This window comes from Nannospalax galili, unplaced genomic scaffold (genome assembly GCF_000622305.1).
Source record: "Nannospalax galili isolate Female #2095 unplaced genomic scaffold, S.galili_v1.0 scaffold54, whole genome shotgun sequence".
In the NCBI taxonomy this organism is placed as follows: Eukaryota; Metazoa; Chordata; class Mammalia; order Rodentia; family Spalacidae; genus Nannospalax; species Nannospalax galili.
The window spans coordinates 8,038,184-8,059,736 of NW_008341028.1; the positions used below are offsets into that span (position 1 = coordinate 8,038,184).

General features: G+C 39.3%; 1 protein-coding gene across 8 annotated transcripts in view; it reads left to right on the forward strand.

The window, feature by feature from the left end:
- Positions 1 to 21,553, forward strand: part of Map2k5 (mitogen-activated protein kinase kinase 5) — a 277,836-nt gene that overhangs the window by 134,716 nt on the left and 121,567 nt on the right. For 5 of the 8 annotated variants that reach the window (XM_008836355.2, XM_029565020.1, XM_008836356.3 and 2 more), the window contains exons 14-15: positions 17,312 to 17,385; positions 18,312 to 18,362. In XM_008836355.2, coding sequence (XP_008834577.1) covers positions 17,312 to 17,385; positions 18,312 to 18,362 — 125 coding nt within the window. The remainder of the gene's footprint in view (positions 1 to 17,311; positions 17,386 to 18,311; positions 18,363 to 21,553) is intronic. The other 3 variants (XM_017799000.2, XM_008836357.3, XM_029565019.1) reach the window with 1 other exon arrangement.

Here is a 21,553-nt window from a genome sequence, read left to right on the forward strand (position 1 = left end):
ACAAACTGTCCTTAATTCCAGTTCCAGAGGAATCCGAAGCCCTCTTCTGACCTCCACGGCATTGCACGACACGGGTGCATTCACATACAGGCAATACACTCATAACATTATTTAAAAAATAATAAAATATTTTTTAAAATATATGCCAAGAATATATAAAGAAACTCATCAATAGTCAGAACCCCAAAAGCAATTCATTTAGCTAATGGGCAGAAGACATGGTAGTATTCTTTTGAGGGGGATATACCAATGGCAAATAGTGTGAAGATGTTCATCCCCATTATCCTGTAGGGAAATAAAATTAAAACCACCATGAGACGCTGCTGCACACCCATCAGAATGGCTAACATAAAAATAGTGACAACAGCGAATACCAGTGAAGCTACAGAGAAATTAGATCACTTTTAAAGTGCTCGTAATAGTGAAGAATGACAGGGACTGTGGACATTTCCTAGAAATCTAAGCACACAGCTGCCCTTATACCCTAAAAGGAAAGGAAATGAAGACATAGGTCCACACAATGCCTGTATACAGATGTTCATAGTAACTTTATCCACATTAACACAAAACTGGAAACAACCCAGATGTCCTTTAACAGGTGAATAATTCAACAAGCTATGGCGCATTCATTCCATGGAATACTGCTTAGGAACAGAAAAGAATGGACTGCTGACATTGACTGGATAAATCTCCCAAGAGTTATGCTGAGTAAAAAGGCTAATCACAAAGGTTCAATGCTATATGATTCTGTTTATATAACATTCTTAGATTATAAAGTTAGAGAAATGGAAGGCATATTAGTAGTTGCCAGGAGCCAAGGGAATGGGGCTAGAAAGAAAGTGGGTATGGCTACAAGGGGTACAATGAGTAATCCTGGTGGTGATAGAAATGTTCTCTGTCTTGAGAATATTAGTTCAATTCTTGGGCAGCTATATTGTACTACAATTTAATAAGATGCTACCATTAGGGGAAACTGGATAGGGAATAGCATAGCATGTCTTTCTTTCAACTTCATGTGAATCTCTGGTTATCTCAGAAGATTTATAACAAAAGATATATATCAATATTTGTAGAGAAATGTGTATCACCACATGTGTAGGAAATACAGGTAGTTTCCTAAAATCCTTCTGCATGGTAGAGGTTAGAGTTAATTAAATTCTGTCATCATTATGTGTTTTGACTCACAGATGGTTGTACTATTGACCACACCGTGCACTATCCAACTAGTCAACAGGAAGCTGCACATGTGTGGATCAATGTCCGATTCACCAAGTCTCACAGTGGGCTCTGAGATTTGTCTCCTAGGTAAATCTGAAGTTTTAGAGCTCATCAGAGGGAGAGGACATCCTGAAGAGGCTGGAGGCCACAGTGAACTTGTGACAGTGACTGTATGGCAGTGCTTATTTGTTGGGTGAATTAGTTGAGTCGTTTTCTGGGAGTATTTTTATCCTAGGACTTTTTGTAGTGTGGCTTACTTGGAGGTCATCCTTTGTTGCCCATGATAGTATTAACACATGAGGATTTTCATCAGGTAGAGCATTCTACCAAATAGGCAGGTGGCATTGCAGTTAGACTCCCTGCCGGCTGCTTTCCCCAAAGGCATGGTTGCAAGGTGGTCAGCACTGTGGAAATCAAATCTAGTCTTTTGCTGTTGGAGGTTTAAATTCCTCCTGAATTGTGTGTAATAATCTTAATAGTAGTTGTTATTACTGTTATCACTTACTGATAATAAGATACTGAGTATCTTCTGTGGGCTGCTGTAATAGATCTTTTGTGGATATAATTTCATTTAGTCTTCGTAATAACCTTATAAGGAAGGCATTGCACCCTCATCATTTAGATGAGGAAATTGAAGTTCAGAAAGACTAAATGACTTTCTCAGTGGTAGGGAAGGCAGTAGGCAATCCGTGTCTTCATGGAGGAGTTCTCATCTGAGGATGGGGCTGAAACTTTAGTTCTGGTTCTGCTGCTGAATTCACCTCAGCGACCTGACCAGGGGGCCAATCTCTTAACTTCTGGGAGGTGACAGCATAGTGTCTTATGTCTAGAGCATAGTGGCTCTTAGTAGTTCAGACAGTTGTTTCTCAAGAAGAATTGAGAGGGCATAGTTCCTAAACGTCTATATCTCCTTTTCTTAGAGAGAAACCCAGCTTGTTAGAAATGGAAAGAAACTCAAGTAAAACATCTAGAACAGTTTGTTAATGTATTTCTCAAAATTACCCATTTATTAATGGCAAAGCTAGGACAAAAATCTGGCCTACTTAAAAATCTCAAATGAGATTTATCTCATAAATAAGATGCAGCTTGTTAAGGCTAGAGAGTTTCAGTCAGAGCATCTAATTGTGGGGCCTTGGCTGAATAATTTTGCTAATTTGAGCTTCAATTTCCTCATCTGTCAAGTGAGGTTAATGATAATACCTCTCTCAAGGGAAATAGTACATATGACAGTAATGCACATAGCCCAGTCCTAGCATACAGCAAGTGCCAAATAAGTGTTATCTACCTTAATTGTTGGCTTTTCTTTGAAATGATTTGAAATGCTGCAAGTCAAATCTACAGTGTTGCATTTTGTTTATGCATTTAATGTATTCCTTTATTGTCTTTTCTTTTAGACTAAGGAGAGTTTGTAGTCGTTCTGAATCTGGATTCAGTGGTGTCTTAGACTTGGTATCATTTTCCAGAGTGAAGGAAGAATGTAGTTCTTGAGGCTCAGCCCCTCTCCATTCTTAGTGTTTCCTGTACATGGACCAAAATATGTATACATAAGAAGTAGGAATCTAAGATCCACCTCTTTAGAAAGAAATCTTTTGTTTACTATGAAAGAACTAGGGGAAGAGAGCAAAGGGTACAGCTCAATAGTAGAACACTTTTGAGTACACGCCCGCCCAGCCCTGAACTCAATTCCTAGCACCACAAAAACAGTTAAAAATAAATACATAAACAACAAACAAATCAATAAACGTTGAGGGAAGGGGGAATTGAGAAGCCTAGGCTTGTGTGTCCTTGACATTAACCTTCCAAGAGCCCAGGTCTCCTGTTTATCATTTGAAAAAGGAGAGCCATGTATGGTACCTCCTCTGAACTGAATCATGAGACTCTAGACAGTAGCTGCCATTTCAGATAGCTCATTAAGCTGCTTAATTTTATTTAAGGCTTTTGCAGGAATGTTTGGATGACCTACCCTTTATATTGTGATTGAGTGCTTAAAATAACTTTTATATTACATTGTGGTTTTCTCTTAAGTGCATTCCTGTTGTGCGCAGATGAATCTATAATGCAAAATGTCACCACAGACTATATTTAATTGTACCTGCTGTTCTCATTCATTAGAATGCAGTCCCCAAGAAATAACTAGATAGATATATTGGGTGTTATCTTTTCATAAGACAATTAAACTTAATGAAAGAATATTGTTGGCATGCCCCAGCCCAGGGCTGGGAGAGGTGCAGGGTGTGGAGATCTACTCCTGTGTCCTCAGGATCCTAATGACTGGAGAGTAGCTTTAAGAAGGGAGGAAGGAGCTGGAGAGATGGCTCAGCAGTTGTTGTTGTTGATGTTCACTGGTTGTTCTTGCAGAAGATCCAGGTTCAAATCCCAGCACCCATATGGCAGCTGACAAATGTCTGTAACTCCAGTTCCAGGGGATCCAACAACCTTTTCTGTCCTCCTCAGGCATTGCATGACACGGTGCACTTACCTACATGCAGGCAATACACGCATACACAGACAATAAAAATAATAAAATAAAAGAATGGAGGAATTTGAAGAAAAGTTTAGTTCTGCTTCTGTTATGGTCCCCACAACAGAACATTTTATAATTGACTGACATTTCCTTAAGAATTGTACCATGTAGGCTGACGAGATGGCTCAGCAGGTAAGGAGCTTGCTGCCAAGCCTGATGACCTGAGTCTGATCCTCAGGACCCACTGGTAGAAGGTGAGAACCAACTCCTGCAAATTGTTCTCTGACCTCCACATGTTGTTCTCTGACCGCCACATATACACTGTGGCACACATACAAGCCTCCCATAAATTAATTAATTGAATGAATGAATGAATGAATGAATGAATAATAAATAAATAAATAAATAATATTATGCCATGCCTGCTTTTAGGGGCACTCAGCAGAGCTCACCCAAAAAAGACAGAGCAAGCCAAAGAGAGACCAAAAGGGAGCAACAGGCATAGCACCAGCACCTGTGGTAAATAGAGCATCCAGTCTGCAAAGTGGGCTTCCTCCACCAGGAAGTCTCCAGTGGGTCTGACTGTGGTCCTGTGAAAAGAGCTTCTATCTGTTTGGAGCAGCGCCTAGGCCCCCAGCCAAATCTTGAGCCCTGACTGTGCATGGGGCACTGTGGGCAGAGCAGGCAAGGTGTAGAGTCCAGCCAGTGCCTGCACATGAGGACTCAGCCTTTAAAGCAAGCTCTAGCTTGCCACTGTTCACGTGGATCCCGTAGTGACCAATTAATGCCGCATGTGTAAAGATTCAGTTTCCTGCATGAGGCAGTTATGGGTGGCAACATGAGTCATCTCAACATGATACCAATTTCCACAGTCAATTTGGTCAATTCTGTGGAAGGGGAAAAAAATCAGTCCAGCCCGAAAATCAAGGCAGTTATGGGAGGTTACTGAGGCAGTCATGGTTGGTACCTGAGTTTTTCATGTTTGAACTAGTTGTTTTTGCATTTTGTAGGCATAACTTTGGTCATTTGGAGAAATTGTCAATATATAAAAATTACATTTTAAAATTAGTATCTTTCTTTAAATACTGGTAATCATGGTTGTCTAGACCTCCAAGTGCATATCAGTTTTAAAAGGAGATGGCCATTGTATTCTTCATAGATAATTAAAGGTGATTAACCAGTGTTGTGGACTTTGTCACAAATAGAGTAGGAAAATGGGTGTGGTGCCCAAAAAACATCTGCAAAACTATAGGTTAGCAGCTAATTTGCTCTGGATTAATTAGTAATGTTAATAATAAGTTGTGTTTTGAGGTTGTTTTTAATTGTTCTAATTATTTGCCATAGAAGGCCCATTTTAAGTGTATGATTCAAGTATGAGCCAGCTACATTTATAGTGTTGTGTACCCATCACCGTATTCTAGTTCTGGAATATTCCATCATCCTAAGAAAGAGCCCTCATACCCATTTAGTCCATACCTGCTCCTGCCCCTGCTCCTGCCTCAGTCCCTATCCTGAGCCCTTGTCTCCAACCCCTGCCCCAGCTCCTCCTCAGCCCCTGTCCCCAGTTCCTGTCCCCAACTCCTGTCCCCAGCCCCTGTCCCCAGCCTCTGTCCCCAGCCTCTGTCCCCAGCCCCTGTCCCCAACTCCTGTCCCCAACCCCTGTCCCCAGTTCCTGTCCCCAACCCCTATCCCCAGTTCCTGTCCCCAATTCCTGTCCCCAGCCCCTGTCCCCATTCCTGTCCCCAACTCCTATCCCCCGCCCCTGTCCCCAACTCCTGTCCCCAACTCCTGTCCCCAGCTCCTGTCCCCAACTCCTGTTCCCAGCCCCTGTTCTCAACTCCTGTTCTCCCCAGGGAACACTAATCTGTTTTTCTAACTCTATAGATTTGCCTTGTTTGGGCATAAATAGAATCACGCAGTATGAACTCTTGTGCCTGGCTCCTAGTTTGTGTAATATTTTTGAAGTTGATCAGTAGCATGCCATTTGTCAGCACTGCTGAATCTATTCTATGAATGTGTTGTATTTTATCTATTTAGTAGAGGGACATTTGTGATTAGATGAGTAATGCTGCTGCTATTTTCATACATGTTTTCTTTCCTATTTTTTGGCAGTGTTTTTTTTGTTTTGTTTTGTTTTGTTTGTTTTGGTTTGGTTTGGGGTTTTTTGGGGGGGTTGTTTTTTGTCTCACCATGTATAGCCCATGCTGGCCTCAAATTTGAGGCAGTCCTCCTACCTCAACCTCCCAAGTGCTGAGATTGCAGGCATATGCCACCCTGCATAGTTCGCATGTTTTAAGTATTTGTAATCACAGCTATTGATACAATCTAGTGCATACTAGGTTTAAGAGCTAACCATTTTACTGTTGATATATACAATCAGTGTTATTAATTAATGCTTCATATTTTGTTAAACATAGAGAAAGATAGTAACCACGGAACTTGGATGGTCATCTATGGGGTTTTGTTTCCTTTTGTGTTTTGGTTTTTTTGAGACAGGCTTTTACCGTTACCTAGGCTGTAATGTATTGGACTCCTAGGCTTAAGCCATCCTCCTGCCTCAGCTTCTTGAGTAGCTGGGACTACAGGCTCATTCCTGGCTTATTAACCATGTGGCTTATGTTTAATATTTAAAGACAATTTAATTTTTATTCAGCTCTAGGCTCCTGTAGAAAACTTGCTGTTATCCTCAGCATGATAGAAGACTATTATAAACTCTCATAGTCTTCCTGCTCCTGGTATTTTTTAACCTTCTACATTATTGGACAGAACCATTCACAACCACCCCATTATCTACTTGAGCTGACATTGCTGCAAATCACATTCATGACATCATCATTAAAAAGTCCAGCTCACTCGGAAGTCTCACCAAAGGATTGGGAAAACATTTTGACAAGAAATCCATGATGTGATTTAGATAATTGTTAATTCTTCTATGATCCCAGTTGAACAACATTTGCCATTCTGGAAGAAGCTTGCCTTCAGTTGGAACTGGTATAATGAAAGTTAACCTCACTTAGCAGTTGGATACGACACAGTATCTCTGACAGTCCACATCCCAACTTTCTGGAGTGGGAGTTGTCATTGTCAATTCCACAATATTATAGTGCATTGAAATGTATGGAATATCTTTCCCATTCATTTGATTCCTTGAGCTCTGGCTCTGTGCCAGGCAGAGATACGTACAGTCTCAATTCCCTTAACAGCTTTGGCACTGTAGGAAGATCAGATATCAGGATATAACAAGGTATGAATAGATATCAACATATCATATGCAAAATTGTGGTGATATCTGAGCTTCCTATACTCAAAAGTGGCCAGCGAGAGTTCAAGGTTGTTCTGAGAATTAAGTGAGGCTGTACTTGGCTTGTGCTCACTTGTTCAGCCTCACAGTCCATGTTCAGGGACTGGCTAGAAGAGCTTGGTTCAGTCCATCCAACACTTTGCAAGGTAGCTCTCTGCTTCCCCCAACATGATCTGACCAACAGAATCTGTGCCAACTCCTCCAAAAATCTATCCGTAAAAAATGAACCAAGATCTGGAATATCTAGCATTAAAATGAGCTACTATACCTTTGTCTCACGTGCTCCAACATGATATTGACCTCTTGGCCAAGATGGCTTGAAACCAGACTTCAAATTAGGGAACACCAAAGCATGACAGTTTATAGTTATGCTAAAGAGGATTAAAGTTAGTTTGGTTTTCCATTAAAGACTATGCATTGCAATAGTACAAGCCTATCTCCAGTGCTATGAAAAGGACACATAATTGCAGACATCTACGTACCTCATTTGTATTTTCTTTGAGAAGATGTCTCAGTTAAAATCAATGCCCTAGTATTCATTTAAGCTCCCTTGCCTTCAATAAAACTAATTGATAAACCCTAATAATTAATGGCCTGATTAAACCAAAATGACTTACATCTGCCCTGATGGTTCCCATTTATAATCAGTCACTTTAATGACTCATCTTTTCTGTGCTTTGCTTACAGAAGAAAAGCTATGATATTTTTAGGTGGGCTGAATGAAAAGCTGTGTTCCTTCCATTGCTGTTGGTTTTCCAGAAATTGCTATGGCATTGAATAACATAGATACCTCCTTTAAAGCACTCTTTCTGCCCAATCGGAGGCCTATGGCTTTGGAAAACAACAAAACAAAACAAAACAAAAAATCAAATCATTTCTGTACTCCTGGAGCTGTTCCTGGGAGTTGTAGAATTGGCATGTTTTATATGGAAGCTTGATGGAATGAGAGCAGTGGCTCCATACGCGGCTCGGTAACCCCGCAATGTGATGCTCGTGATATGCTACATAAAGCAGAGCTTAAATCAGGGAAGCTATTCTTAGCCCGGCATTTAAAGAGATTCACCTTGCTTCAAATTCTGCCACTTGAATTCAGATTTAGGTTACCAAATAAAGCCCTAAGATAATTTGTATCCCATATACTTTTAAAAGATTTGAGGTGGCTTGTGATGGTCAAAACAGTGGTCAAAAGACAAAAATAAAATTATTAAATAAGGAACCAGCAGGATTGCTCAGTAGATAAAGGTGTTTGCACAACCTGAGTTCACTCCCTGAGACCTACATGGTAGAAGGAAAAGAACCAACTCTCAGAAGTTGTATTCTGACCTCCTTTGGTCTACACATGTATGCACATGTGCACACATGCGATAAATAAATAAATGTACTTTTTAAATTCTTAAGTAAAGGACACTTCTATTTCTTCCCTTAAAGGACTCACTGCCATTCACCAAAAGCAGTTAGGTAAGTAGATAACATATATAATCAGTCATTAAACAACAAACAAAATGGGGCCACCATCCTTGTGAGGAGGGAGACAGGAAGGTGAGTTCACTATCACCAGCCATTCTTCTGGAAACCAACACAAAGCCTTGAAGTTCTTCTGAGCTAAAGAGACACAGTTGGGAGTTCAGGAAAACCAAAATGACTAGAATTCACAGAGCAAAGCCCTAGAGTTAGACACCTACCACACAGGAAAAAGAAAAACCTCTGGAATTTATGTAGGAATTTTCGAGTCATTGGCCAAATATCAGTCTCTATTTTCATAAGTTAAATCTACAGATTACTGTCTGAGAAAGAAAATTGGAGGGCAGGAGTTCTAGAAGCCAAACGTTTCCAAAGCTTACACAAAGTTGGAAGTCTTTTTAATTCCAACTAGCCAGTAGGGAAAGACTTGATTGAATTCATTAGAGCATTCAAGGGAATGCTTTGTAATGGGGCTACTCTAGCCCTAGAATAAGAGTTACTGTAGGCTCTTCGTAAATAAAATCTCTAGGGGCCAGAGAGATGACTAAGCAGTTAAGAGCACTGGTTGCTCATTCAGAGGATCTGGGTTCAGTTTCCAGTACCCATATAGCACTTAACAACTACCCATAGCTCCAGTTCTAGGGGATCCAGTGCCCTCTTCTGGCCTCCATGAACATTGCACACACATGGTCCATTTTACATACATGCAGCAAAACACTCATATGCATAAAATAAAAACTAAAAAAAAATTTTTTAATAAGTACAATCTCTAAATTAAGCCATAAATGATTCAACTATCTGAAAATTATTTAAATATATTTCAGGTATCAAGTCCTGGGTTGGAGAAATAGCTCAGTGGTTAAGAGCATGTAGGTTCAGGGATAGATCGCTCAGAGGTTAAGAGCACTCACCAGCTGCTCTTGCAGAGGACCTGGGTTTGATTCCAAGTACCCACATGGCAGTTAACAACCATCTGTAACTCTAGTTCCAGAGGATCCAACAGTCCCTTTGGCTTTTCCAGGCATTTCATGACATGGGTACACTTACATACATGCAGGCAATACACTTATACACATAAAATAAAAATAATGAATAAAATATTATTTTAAATAGCATATAGGTTCTCAGCATCCATATCCAGCAGTTCACAATCACCTGTGACTTCAGCTCCAAAGGCTCCAACATCTCTCATCTTCAGAGACCCCTGCACTCATGTGCATAGACATACACACAGTCATGAATGTTTACATATTTAAAAATAATAAAAATGTCTTTTTAAAAAATATCAATTCCTACAATTTTTAAGGGTCACAATAAAATCTGGTACTCAGCAGGGTAAGAATCACGATATCCAACATCCAAATAAAAATTATTACACGGCATGACTGGAGAGATGACACCCTGGTTAAGAACACTTGCTGTTCTTCCAGAGGACCCAGATTCAATTCCCAGCATCTACATGGTGGCTAACAGCCATGCAGGGTAATCCAACACCCTCTTCTGGCCTCTGTGTGGGCGTTGCACACAAGTGGTACACTTAAATACACAAAACACTCAAAGTTAAAATTTTTTAAATATTTAAAAAAATTATTACACAAGACTAGGCATGGTGGTGCCTGCCTTTAATGCCAATACTCAGGAGACAGAGGCAGGTAGAGCTCTGTGAATTTGAAGTCAGCCTGGTCTACATATTGGGTTCCCAGCCAGCGAGAGCTATATAGTGAGACCTTGTCTCAAAAAACCAAATAAATAAATATATGTATGTGTGTATGTGTGTGTACATTGCATAGTATATAATATATAATAAAGAATATTTTTCTAATTATGGATGAAATATCATAGCCAGGAAAGAAAATCAGTTAGAGCAAACATAAATACACACTAGAGAAAATGGACTTAGATAAAGACTTTAGAACAGTCATATAATATTCACATGAGGAGGAAAATGGCAAATTAAAAAAGAACCTAGAACAGCTAAAACTGAAAAATAAAGTATCTGAAATAATTTTTACTTAATATAATTAATTATGGTAAAGACACTATAGAACAAATGGTGTTGTTAAAGTTAGAGATGCAGAAATTATTCAAAATTAGTCTCTTTTACTCTTAGAGAAAAGATTTTTTTTTAATGAGCCCAACCAGAGTAGTCTTTTGGTCCATAAGAAAAAGTCTGGGCTGAATTACAATTGAAGTCTCAGAGGAGGGAGAAAAAGAAACAAAAATAGTTTGAAGAAACAATAGCCTTATAAAACTTTCTCTAAACCTACAGATCTAAACTCAATGAAACCTAACCAGGATAAACACAAAGCCACACCAGAGCACCTCAAAAATCAAAATTTTGAAGGTCAAAAAATATAATGTTCAGAGACAGCATTAAGTACAGAGCAAAAGTAACAGAAACAACAGATGTATTGCCTGAAGATATACAAGCAAGGAGATAAGGAAAAAATATCTTTAAAATGTTAAAAGAAAATAAAACTCAATTCAAAATTCTATGTTCAGTAAGTATATTTTCCAAAATAACAGCTATAAATAAAGATTTTCAGACAAAGTTGAAAAAGTGTTGCCAATAGACCTACATTTTTTAAAATTTAAAGCTAATTCAATAGAAAGAAAATGATACCTGGTACAAATTAGATCTACATAAAGGAATAAAATAGCATCAGAAGTGGTGAGTGTAGTTTTTTTTTTTTAATTACTTAGGCTAGGTGTGATGGCTTATGCCTTTAATCCCAGACTGAGACAAGCAGATCACTGTGAGATGTGAGATTGAGGCAAGGCTTAGATGGTCTACATAGTGAGTTCCAGGCCCAGCTGGGACTATATAGTGAGACCCTGTCTCAAAAAGAAATCACTTAAAGCAAAAACAACTGTATTACAGAGATTACATGTTTTGAGAGGATACATGACAATAATACAAAAGGTGGAGGAAGAAAATGTAAATATACTATCGTAAGTGTCCTATGTTGTAAAAGAAATTCCTTAATATTATTTGAAGATAGAATTGTAAATAAAGAAAAAAGGAACAAAAACACAAAGTGCAAGTAGTCCTTTAAAAGAAAAGAAACAAGAAAAGATGTCAGACTTTTTAAAAGAGTAGCATTCCTAAATGGGGCATCTGTATTATAGCTCCTCCCCCAGCACACAGGGGACATTGAGGAAGAGGGGGCAGAAAGAGCGTAAGAACCTGCAGCGGAGACTGCTGTAAAACTGTCTTCTGAACATGATGAGACCACTGCACTCATAAAATCACAACAGCTGTGGTTACCTGCATAAGATCTAGCCAGTCAGCATTCCAACATGAGTAGGAGAATGCCTCATCATGCCCCAACCCTAGCTGAAGAGCTATTGGCAATGGATGACTACTGAGGAAAAAGGGTCAGTTTTGTTCTGGGGTGTGGCCCCAGTAGGTTCCCCACACTCCAGTGCATGGCCCCACCCATGCACATGTAGGCAGCACCAATAGGACTCAGTGGGTTAATAAAAAGACATGAAGATGGGAGGGGGACATAGTCAGAGGGGTTCCAGGGGGAGTTGGAGGGGGATAATAGGGAATGAATATGATCAAACTACAGTGCATATGTGTTTGAAATTCTCAAATAATAAAAACTAAGATATATTTTAAAATAAAAATCAATTCTGTACTATTTGTAAAACTCCATTCTATGTATGATGACAATTGTATACTTTCCAAACACTAATCATCAGACTCTTGAAAGCAAATGTAACAGCATACTTTGGAGTTTATAATATGTGAGAAACAGCAAACCTATAGCAACAGAAACCACTCAGAGGTTGACCAAGACTGGAGATCAGCATGATGTTGACTATAGAGGAACACAGTAGACTTTTAGGGGTGATAGATGATAGATAGATAGATGATAGATAGATAGATAGATAGATAGATAGATAGATAGATAGATAGATAGATAGATAGATAGATAGATAGAATGTTGATTGATTGATTGATTGATTGATTGATTGTGGTAAATTTGTATACATTTGCCCAGGGTGTCCTGGAACTGGCAATTAGCCTCTTGTCTCAGGGATTTTGCTCAGGCTGGGAGTCTTGCTTTTCGGATCAGTTCTTTTATTCCTTAGGTAGAAATTTTAGTCTCAATCAACATTCAAAATGTCTGTAGTAAAATTTGTTTTTAAAATGAATTAAATGGATTCCAACAAGTAAAGTGAAATAAGACAAAAAAAATTCTTGCAATGTTTTCAACTTTTTAGAAGTTAAACCAGAAGCAAATAAAGTGAGTTATTTTGGTCTTTTCTGAATGCTGGCTTGAAGAACAGGCTCTCTTGGATGGTTCTGATTTAGTACATCTGGGATAGAATCCAAAAAGCTTCAGTTTTCAAAAGCACAGCCAGACTTGGGAGCCATTTAGTTGCATAACTCTCGCTGTGTTTATAAGAATCACACTATTTGTCCAAAAGAGAAATCACATTTAGAGAACACACAAGCAGTACCATCGTCCTGAAGTCTGATGAGCAGTATTTTTGGTGGAAGAACCTATCCACAGTTCCTGGATTGGTATTGGTATACTCTTGGAGGCCAGAGTCAGGGTCTGACTCCTGTTTCTCTCCATAGCACTCTGTACCATGTCTTAACATGGTAAAGCACCTGTAAGTGTTTACTGAATGAACATTTTAAAATAACTATGGACTCATCTCAGAATGAAGACTGCATTTAGAAGTATATTCATTCTGAAGTATATTTCACTAACTTGTCAAAGATACAGGTCCTTCTTGGGCCAAATTCGTATTTTTTCTGACTGAGCACATTAGCCTATCCAGTATTTTAGTAGGAGCACAATTCACTCACCGTTTTTTCAGCAAATGTTTCCTATGTGTACAGACACTACTCTAGACATGGAGTGAGCAAAGCATATAAGTGTCCATTCATGGAGCTTCCCTTCCAGATGGAAGGACCAGGAATTACCTGATCTGCATATAGGGATACAGGGTATCAGTGGTGCAAAATGTTATGAGCACCAAGCCAAGGAAAAGAGAAAGGAACATCAGACCTACAAAGGTTCTGCTGTTCTGCATTGGCTGCCTAGGGAGACTTATTTATGTTAGAAGGTAACATTTGAACAGAAACCTAACTGATAGGAAGGAGCAAGCCATGAGTGAATGTGAGAACAGAGTATTCCAGGCTTGGGATCCACAGAGTAGGGACATGCCTGGCCAAGAGCCGAGAAATGAGCCAGTGTGCAGGGCCAAGGTGGGCATTGTGCAAGGCTGAACACCCAGAGGTGGGCCAGTTCATGCCTGTTCCTGAAGGCCAAAGGAGAAAACTTAATGTTCTTTCATTGACTTAGGAATTCCTCAGAGGTTTTAGACGGAGAAGGAGCAGATGCTGATTAAGGCCTTTTGTTGCTGTCTTGAATATAAATTATAAAAGAACAAATATAAAAATATGGAGACCATTTCAGTAGTCCTGAGAAGGAATGAACACAAGTCCAGGCAAAAATGTTCCCTCAACATTAAGTTGGTTTTATAAATTCTACTTACTGTGTTTTGGAGATTGTTTGCTTTTCAGTTGGTCTTTTACTCATGTAGCCTAAATTGCTACAGTAGCAATAGAAATTATTTCCTAAACTTAATAATAAAACATACCATTCTTTGTTGCTTGGTTAATTGCCAAGTGATAACAATACCTTATAGTATTGACTATTTAAAAGGGAGTTTTTTATCCACTGTTTTGACTAAATCCTCATAGTTTTTCAGGACTGATAGACACATTAAGTATTACCTCCCTGCAGATATAGAAACTGAAATGTTACAAGCCACGTTCATAGTCACATGAGAAGTTTAGGGCAGGATCAAAAAGACTGAAATGCAAATCTTCTCCTCATCTGAACCCATTTACTTTGTGTAAAAGATTACTTTGTGTAATCTGTTATGTTCAGATTATGCCTTAAGTTGTTACTTAAGGGGCATTTACATTAATAAGTTTAACGTATTATTTTAAAAACCATCAACCAGCTGGGCATGGTGGGGCATGCCTTAATCCCAGTACCTGGGAAGCAGAGGCAGGCAGATCTCTGTAAGATCAAAGCCAGCTTGGTTTACATAGGGAATTCCAGGCCAGCTGGGGCTACAGAGTGACCCTGTCTCAAAAAAAAAAAAAAACAAAAGCCAACAAGTGAACAAGATCCTGTGCTTAGAAGGAATTCATATGAAGGTCTGGAAAGCATGTCCCCACCCTGTCATTTATTCCTTTCAGGGAACGACACCTATAGCAGCAAATACCTAGTAAGGTGTGACACGCTCAGGTTCAATGAAGTTGGTCAGCTGGTGCTATAGCGATTCAAAGGACATCATAACTGATGGCCTGAGAAATTGGGGTAGCAGGGAGGCAGGTACCTTGGAAGGATGGGCAGAAGTCAATCAGAAAAGAGACTGGGAAGGACAGAAACCAAGACTTTGAATTTTGAGGCAGCGACTAAAGCAGCCAGTTGGAGTACAGAGGTTGGACTGGCGATGAGGAACCCAGGCACAAATGTCACTATAAGAGCATGTTGTTGGGAGAGCTGAAGAATTCAGTCAAGCTCTTGGCTGCACCTTTCCTTTGTATCTGACTGGTTAGTGATTTAGCCCAGGGGTAGTGTACTTTCTTTAGTATGGACAAGGTCCAGGGTTTGATTCCTAGCACCCTGTAAAAATATATGATCTAGTAATGTCATGTTGTTTTTCTCTCTATCAGTCCACTTAAGTCAGATGTGTCTGATTGAAGCTAAATATTTGCTGGGTTTAGCATGGCTGTTGACTTCCTTGTAGCCCTTTTAGGAGCGCAAAATGTTTGTTCATGAACTGTCTCTGTCTTTTCTGTTAGCCAAACAGTAGTTTAAGGCAAAATATATTACAGAGTAGATTGTCCAAATGAAAAATATTCCAATATAATAAGAATTAGATTTGCAAAATAAGAACAGACTAAGTAGAATCTAAGATGTGCTTTAGTTTGGCGAAGGATCACTGGAGGGGCTCCGGCTAGCTGTGACATGTTATACTAATTGCTGAGGCACACTTGAACGTACAGCTCAGAGCCAAGCATGGTGTTGTTCACCTATAATCCAAGCACTTGGAAGGCTAAGGCAGGAGGATCACAAGTTAGAGAGACCAGCCTAGGCTTAGCAAGACTCTGTCTCAAACACACGCACCTACCTCACAACTCTATTCTTGGGGGTAAGAGCATGTCAAGGAATATATTTAACCCATCCTTGGGGAGAAAAATGATGCAGTAAGAATGGCATGTTCAAGGTTTAAGATAGTGGTGGTGCCAGACATGGTGGAGCATGCCTTTAATCCCATCATCTGAAGGCACAGGCAGGTAGATCTCTGTGAGATTGAAGCCAGCCTAGTCTACATACTGAGTTCAGGCTAGCTAGGGCTACAGGGAGATCCTGTCTCAGAAAAAAAAAAAAAAAAAAAAAAAAAAAAAAAGTCCATCAGTGGCGGGAGTTTAAGAATTATGTGGCAATCAGAAAGGGGAAAAAAAAGGAAATTGAAAGACCAATTGGCAAGGGCTTGTGCCTACCTGAGAATAGCAACTTAAATTCAAAGAGAGGCTCTCCCTGCCTAGATTCTTCATTGTTACTTAGAGGGTGGACCACAGGTGTAATTCATAATTACCCCCTTCTTACCAGAACAGACTCATGCACACGACACACTATCCCATGTACTCGTGATTTCCATCTGTTCATGCTTCCCCCATTCAGCAAATTCTGAGTTCTCAGTCAGTCTGCCAAGGGCTGGGAATACAGCAGTCAACAGAAGAGAGAAAGTTCCTTAGTATCGGACAGTGCTAAATAAGCTAGTATGGAAGAAAGCCCCTCTTCACTGCCCCTTACATCCTGCATAGGATTTAGTAGCTGTTGGTTACAGAGTCTGAACTTGAAAATTGAATTAACTATCTACTCTTGGCAAGATAGTTTGTTGAGAGGCCCTACTGCAGGGTAGCAGATTGAAGGAGAGTAATTCATTTGCAGAACTAATTTTTAAATATTCTTCAAAACCGAGTCTCTTACCTTTGATTAAGATTATATGCTGTATTGATTATAACCAGTTGCCTGTGCTGAACCACATTTGCCATTAAAGATGAAGTGTTAAAGTGGGTGCCATTTGTCTTGCTTGGATGGTTTTCGTGGCCTCCCTGAATTCCAGAAAATGCTCATGGTTGTGGCTGACAATGCTTTACAGGTACCCTTTGTGTCTTCATTTGCCGACTGACTGCCTTTGCAAAAGCTGCGTCAGTTCTTTTGTTAACTGTAACAGCAGTCAAAAATGATGTAGGGTAGGAAGGATAAATGACAGAAAGACTGACACATGCATGCATGTGCGTACACGCATATTTTAGATCAATTTCTGCACATTGTCTGAAGTAGCATTTGTCACCCAAAACATGGGAAATAGCAGTTGTGAGTCATTTTCTCGTCATTTTCTTCAGATGGGACCTGTTACCAGGGACATAGGAGGATTTGGGTTTTCCCCATTGGCTTCCCTTTGATCTCATTACTTCTTAGATGGAGCCATATCTTGCTGAGTACACATAGAGTACACAATGTTTGTACATGCTCTTTGTAAGAAGGTTTGTTTTTTTTGTTTTGTTTTGTTTTTATTTTTCTTATCTGTCTGTTTAGGGTTAGGGTGGTATATGGAAGGCAAGGTTTGATTGGCCTTTTGTTTGAATAGGACTTGACATTCTGTTTGTAGATAAAAAGCTCCGTATTAAATTTGTGATGTTTGTGGTGAACACATGATACCATTTCTGCAGCATGGTGTGGTGCTTATGTGTGCTTTTTAAAAATAAGCCCTGTAGAGATGGACTTGGTCACCAGGCTTTTCTGTTCCCATTGCAGATGTGAAGCCCTCCAACATGCTTGTAAACACACGCGGACAGGTCAAGCTGTGTGACTTCGGCGTGAGCACACAGGTAGGTCTCTTTTATGTTCAGCCTACCCTCTGGATTAAAAAAAAATCACCTAGCAGACAGACAGGAACTCTGCATCTTTGCCTCAGCTGGGAGTGTGCTATTCATTTTTAATCTCCAAGCGGGTTTCCTTCATCAGAATATGATTGTTCATTGTTTAATGACAGTAAAAACTGCTGATATTGTAATTACTACTTACGAATAGCAAACTTCATTGATATGCAGCTTTGATATGAAAGCGTTTTGGCCAGACAAAAGGAAGGGCAGCACTGAAGCTGTGCCTGGGGAGCCCAACTGGCCCACAATAAAAATTAATATTGGGAGCAACAATGGCGGAGGGCCATTACAATGTGCAGCACCAATTTTAATTAATTTCCATTTTGGGCCTCCCCTGAGAACCCCAGTGATGGTGACCCATGCACGTGCTGTGATGTTGATTTGAATTGCAGGCACCTTTACTCCCAGCCAAACACGAAGACCGAAGCGAAGGTCATCACTGTATTATGGGTTGTCAAAGTCCGTTATCCCTCCAGCGTATTTAGTGTTCGCTTCATTCTGGGAATGTGTGGGGCTCCATTCACATCTTGAGCCATCTGACTAAAAAATGAAGAGTGTTCAAATTCTACTTCAAATTGACTTTTTATATCAGGCGGGTTTGGGGTACTAAAGCGATAAGCATCCTGCTTAAGTGAATTGTTTAAGGTTATCTGCTATAAACCATAATGCAGTGCTTGTTTAAATTGGAAATCGCATCCAAAAGAAAAGAGAGCTTTAATCATTTTTAATGCCTTTGTAGATGAATTTGTTCCCTTTTACATAATTTTTAGTTGATTTATGGGAATGATGATTGTAGGTTAAATGAGGAATAATTGCCCATTTTATTTCCACATTATCTTTATATTGTTCTAACAGACTGTTTTGTCTCATAGCTGGTGAGTTCTATAGCCAAGACGTATGTTGGAACAAATGCTTATATGGCAGTAAGTAAACTTATGCAAAAATAACATTTAAAACCAGCATCTTTATCTTTATGTACTTGGTAATGTAAAATTCTAGAATTCATTCTGCAGCTTTAGCCTTGCAGATCATAAATTACAGAGACAATCCAATCACAACCAAGTTTCAAATCTTTTGAGAAAACTGGAGGGCTTATGCTGGAGCTATCAACTTATCTGACTTTGTTGACTTAACTGGTTGGTTCAAGTGTGAAATCGCTGAGTTCTGAAGTTTAATCCTACAGAAAAATTGAACCTGGTAGCATGGTGGCTACTTTTCCATATTGCTTATTTAATTAATCCAAATATAATGTATACCAAGATACCAGTCAAGAACGTTAGTTGTTCCAGGAATCATGCCTTGTCACCAAATCAACGTTAAATTACTGAGGTAGCCAACCCTTATTTATGAATCTCTAAATGTAAAGGTCCAACTGTTAGTTTTCTTTACAACTTACAAATCTGTATTTTTTTTTTTAAGTTGTTAGATTCTTCCAGATATTGTAAAATAGCTTGTTTGTTTCTTTTTTTCTTCCTTTTTTATTTATTTATTTATTTATTTATTTTTGGTCCTTTTGAGACAGGGTCTCCCTGTAGCCCCAGCTGTCCTGGAACTCACTATGTAGACCAGGCTGGCCTTGAACTCACAGAAATCCTCCTGCCTCTGCCTCCTGAGTGCTGGGATTAAAGGCGTGCGCCATCATGCCCAGCATTTCTTACTTTTTTGAATAATATAATTTCTTTGTGGCCATAAAAATGATTTCGTTTATTGGTCTTTCCAGTACCTTCAACAGTGAGGGGAGAATGGAGCAAGCAGGGAATTTTTCCAACATCATTTTCAGAACCTGGTTTTCATTTCACAATTTTGCATTGATTTTTACAAGAGCTCTAGATTTATGTAAGTAATCCTTTTCAGGTTTAATAGCCTTTGTTGATATCAAAAACTTAAAATATTTCAGTATGAGTACAACAGTGAATCTTTTTAAATTTTTAAAAATTTATTGGGGGGGCAGTCACATGTGTGGCTGTCAAAGGACAACTTGCAGGAGTCTGTTCTCTCCTTTCACTGTGTGGGTCCTGAGGATCAAGCTCAGGTTGTCAGACTTGGAGGCACGTGACTTTGCCTGCTGAACCATCTGACCAACCAAGAACCATGGACCTTATTCTCAGTATTTTTTGTCCATATACTGTCTTCATTAAAAGAATTTTAATATGGAGGCTGGGCATAGTGGCACACGCCTTTAATCCCAGCACTTGGGAGGCAGAGTTTGAGGCCAGCCTGGTCTACATAGTGAGTTCCAGGACAGCTGGGGCTACGGGGAGACCTTTTTATTCTCAGAACAATACAAAGTATTTTGTTTTCTTTCACATGATAAAAATAGTTAATTTTGTTTCACTGTTTTTAAAGAAATTCATACTTTTGCATTATTTCTAATTAAATATGGGGAAAGATGACTTAATTATTGAAGTTACTGTATTTGGTTTTTAAAATCCACTCTCTTCCATGGCTCTCCCAGGTTGGATGAGATGGATGAGTCACTTTTACAGCTAACAAAGCCCTGATGAATGTAGCCTTTGAAATAATGTGAAAACACCATAATTTGGAAAAAAAGAAAAAAACAATAAATGAAACAACTTCTCCACTGCTCATCATGTTTGTAGTAGCTTTAAATTGCTCTAACAAACTGTGTTATATCTTACCGTACAAATCCAGATTACAGTTGTCTTTCCCAGGTGTACATTAAAGAAATTACTTTTTTTCTCTTCTTGTTTATGGATGAATGTGATGCGTCCATATGTTAATTGAAAGTGTGAGGATTAAAATTATGAAACGTTAGCTCAGACTGGCAAAGCTGAAATTGCTTTGTTTCTTGGGTGAGTGAATTCCAGTCGTCAACTTTGTAGTTCAAACTATAAAAAGCCTCAGATGCCAAGGCAGAAAGCAGTGACAGTCTGATGGTATGAAGAAAAGCTCTGTTTAATTTAGTAGACTCTTACTGGCCAAGAACTAACTTACCAAAGCCTGGGATGTGGGAACATGGAAGGAGCTCTCTGTTGCTCTAGTACCACATTAACTAACCCTACCGCCGTCTGCTAATATTCTCTTGGGGGAGAAGGGCTGGATTCTTTGGCTTTAAAAGTTAGCCACATCTAGGACCTGCGTTAGCTCATTTAATAATTTTGAGTTCCACTTGGGTTTCTATGCCAAAATGTTAGCAAACTATAGCTCTCAGGCCAGGTTTTGTGAGTAAAATTTTATTGGAATGTGGCCACAGCCATTAGTTCATGGGTTTAGGTTTGACTGCAGTTGCACCAGAGTGGCAGAGCTGGGTAGTTGAGCAGTTGCAACTAAGAACATAAAGCCCACAAAATGAAAAGTATTTACTGTCTGGCCCTTTACGGAAAAAGGTTTCCGCCACTGGTGTATGTCAAGGAAGCTATATTTGAAACCAAGTACCTTCAGTCCATTAGCCGATGTTCACTGAGCCCCTTGCATGCTGTCAGTCAAGCATGGTAGAACCACTCTAACCCACAAATGTTGCAGATGAAACTGGAAACCCATCCCCATAAATGGCACTATTGAACATGACATAATCAAGTCTTAAGTTGTATCAAACATATACTTAAAAAATGAGAACACATACAGTATATGGACTTAATGATTCAAATAGATGTAAAGAAGGCACTTTAAAAAGAAAAAGATCTTATTTCACCCTACCCCTGTCAGAATGGCTAAGATCAAGACAACAAATGATACCAAATGCTGGTGAGGATGTGGAGAAGGGAACACTCATTCACTGTTGGTGGGATTGCAAATTCATGCAACCCCTATGGAAAGCAGTGTGAAGAACTCTTTAAAAAAAAAAAAATGAACCTACCATATGACCCTGTTATACCACTGTTTGGCATATACCCAAAGGACTCATCCTATTGTAGAGACACTTGTACGTCCATGTTTGTTGCTGCTCTTTTCACAATAATTAAGAGATGGAAGCAACCTAAGTGTCCCTCAGCTGAGGAGTGATTAATGAAAATGTGGTACATTTACACAATGGAATTCTACTCAGCAGTAAAGAAAGATGAAATAATGAAATTTGCAGACAAATGGATGGATCTAGAACTGTGATACTAAGTGAAGTAGCACAAACTCAGAAAAACAAAAGACATGTGTTCTC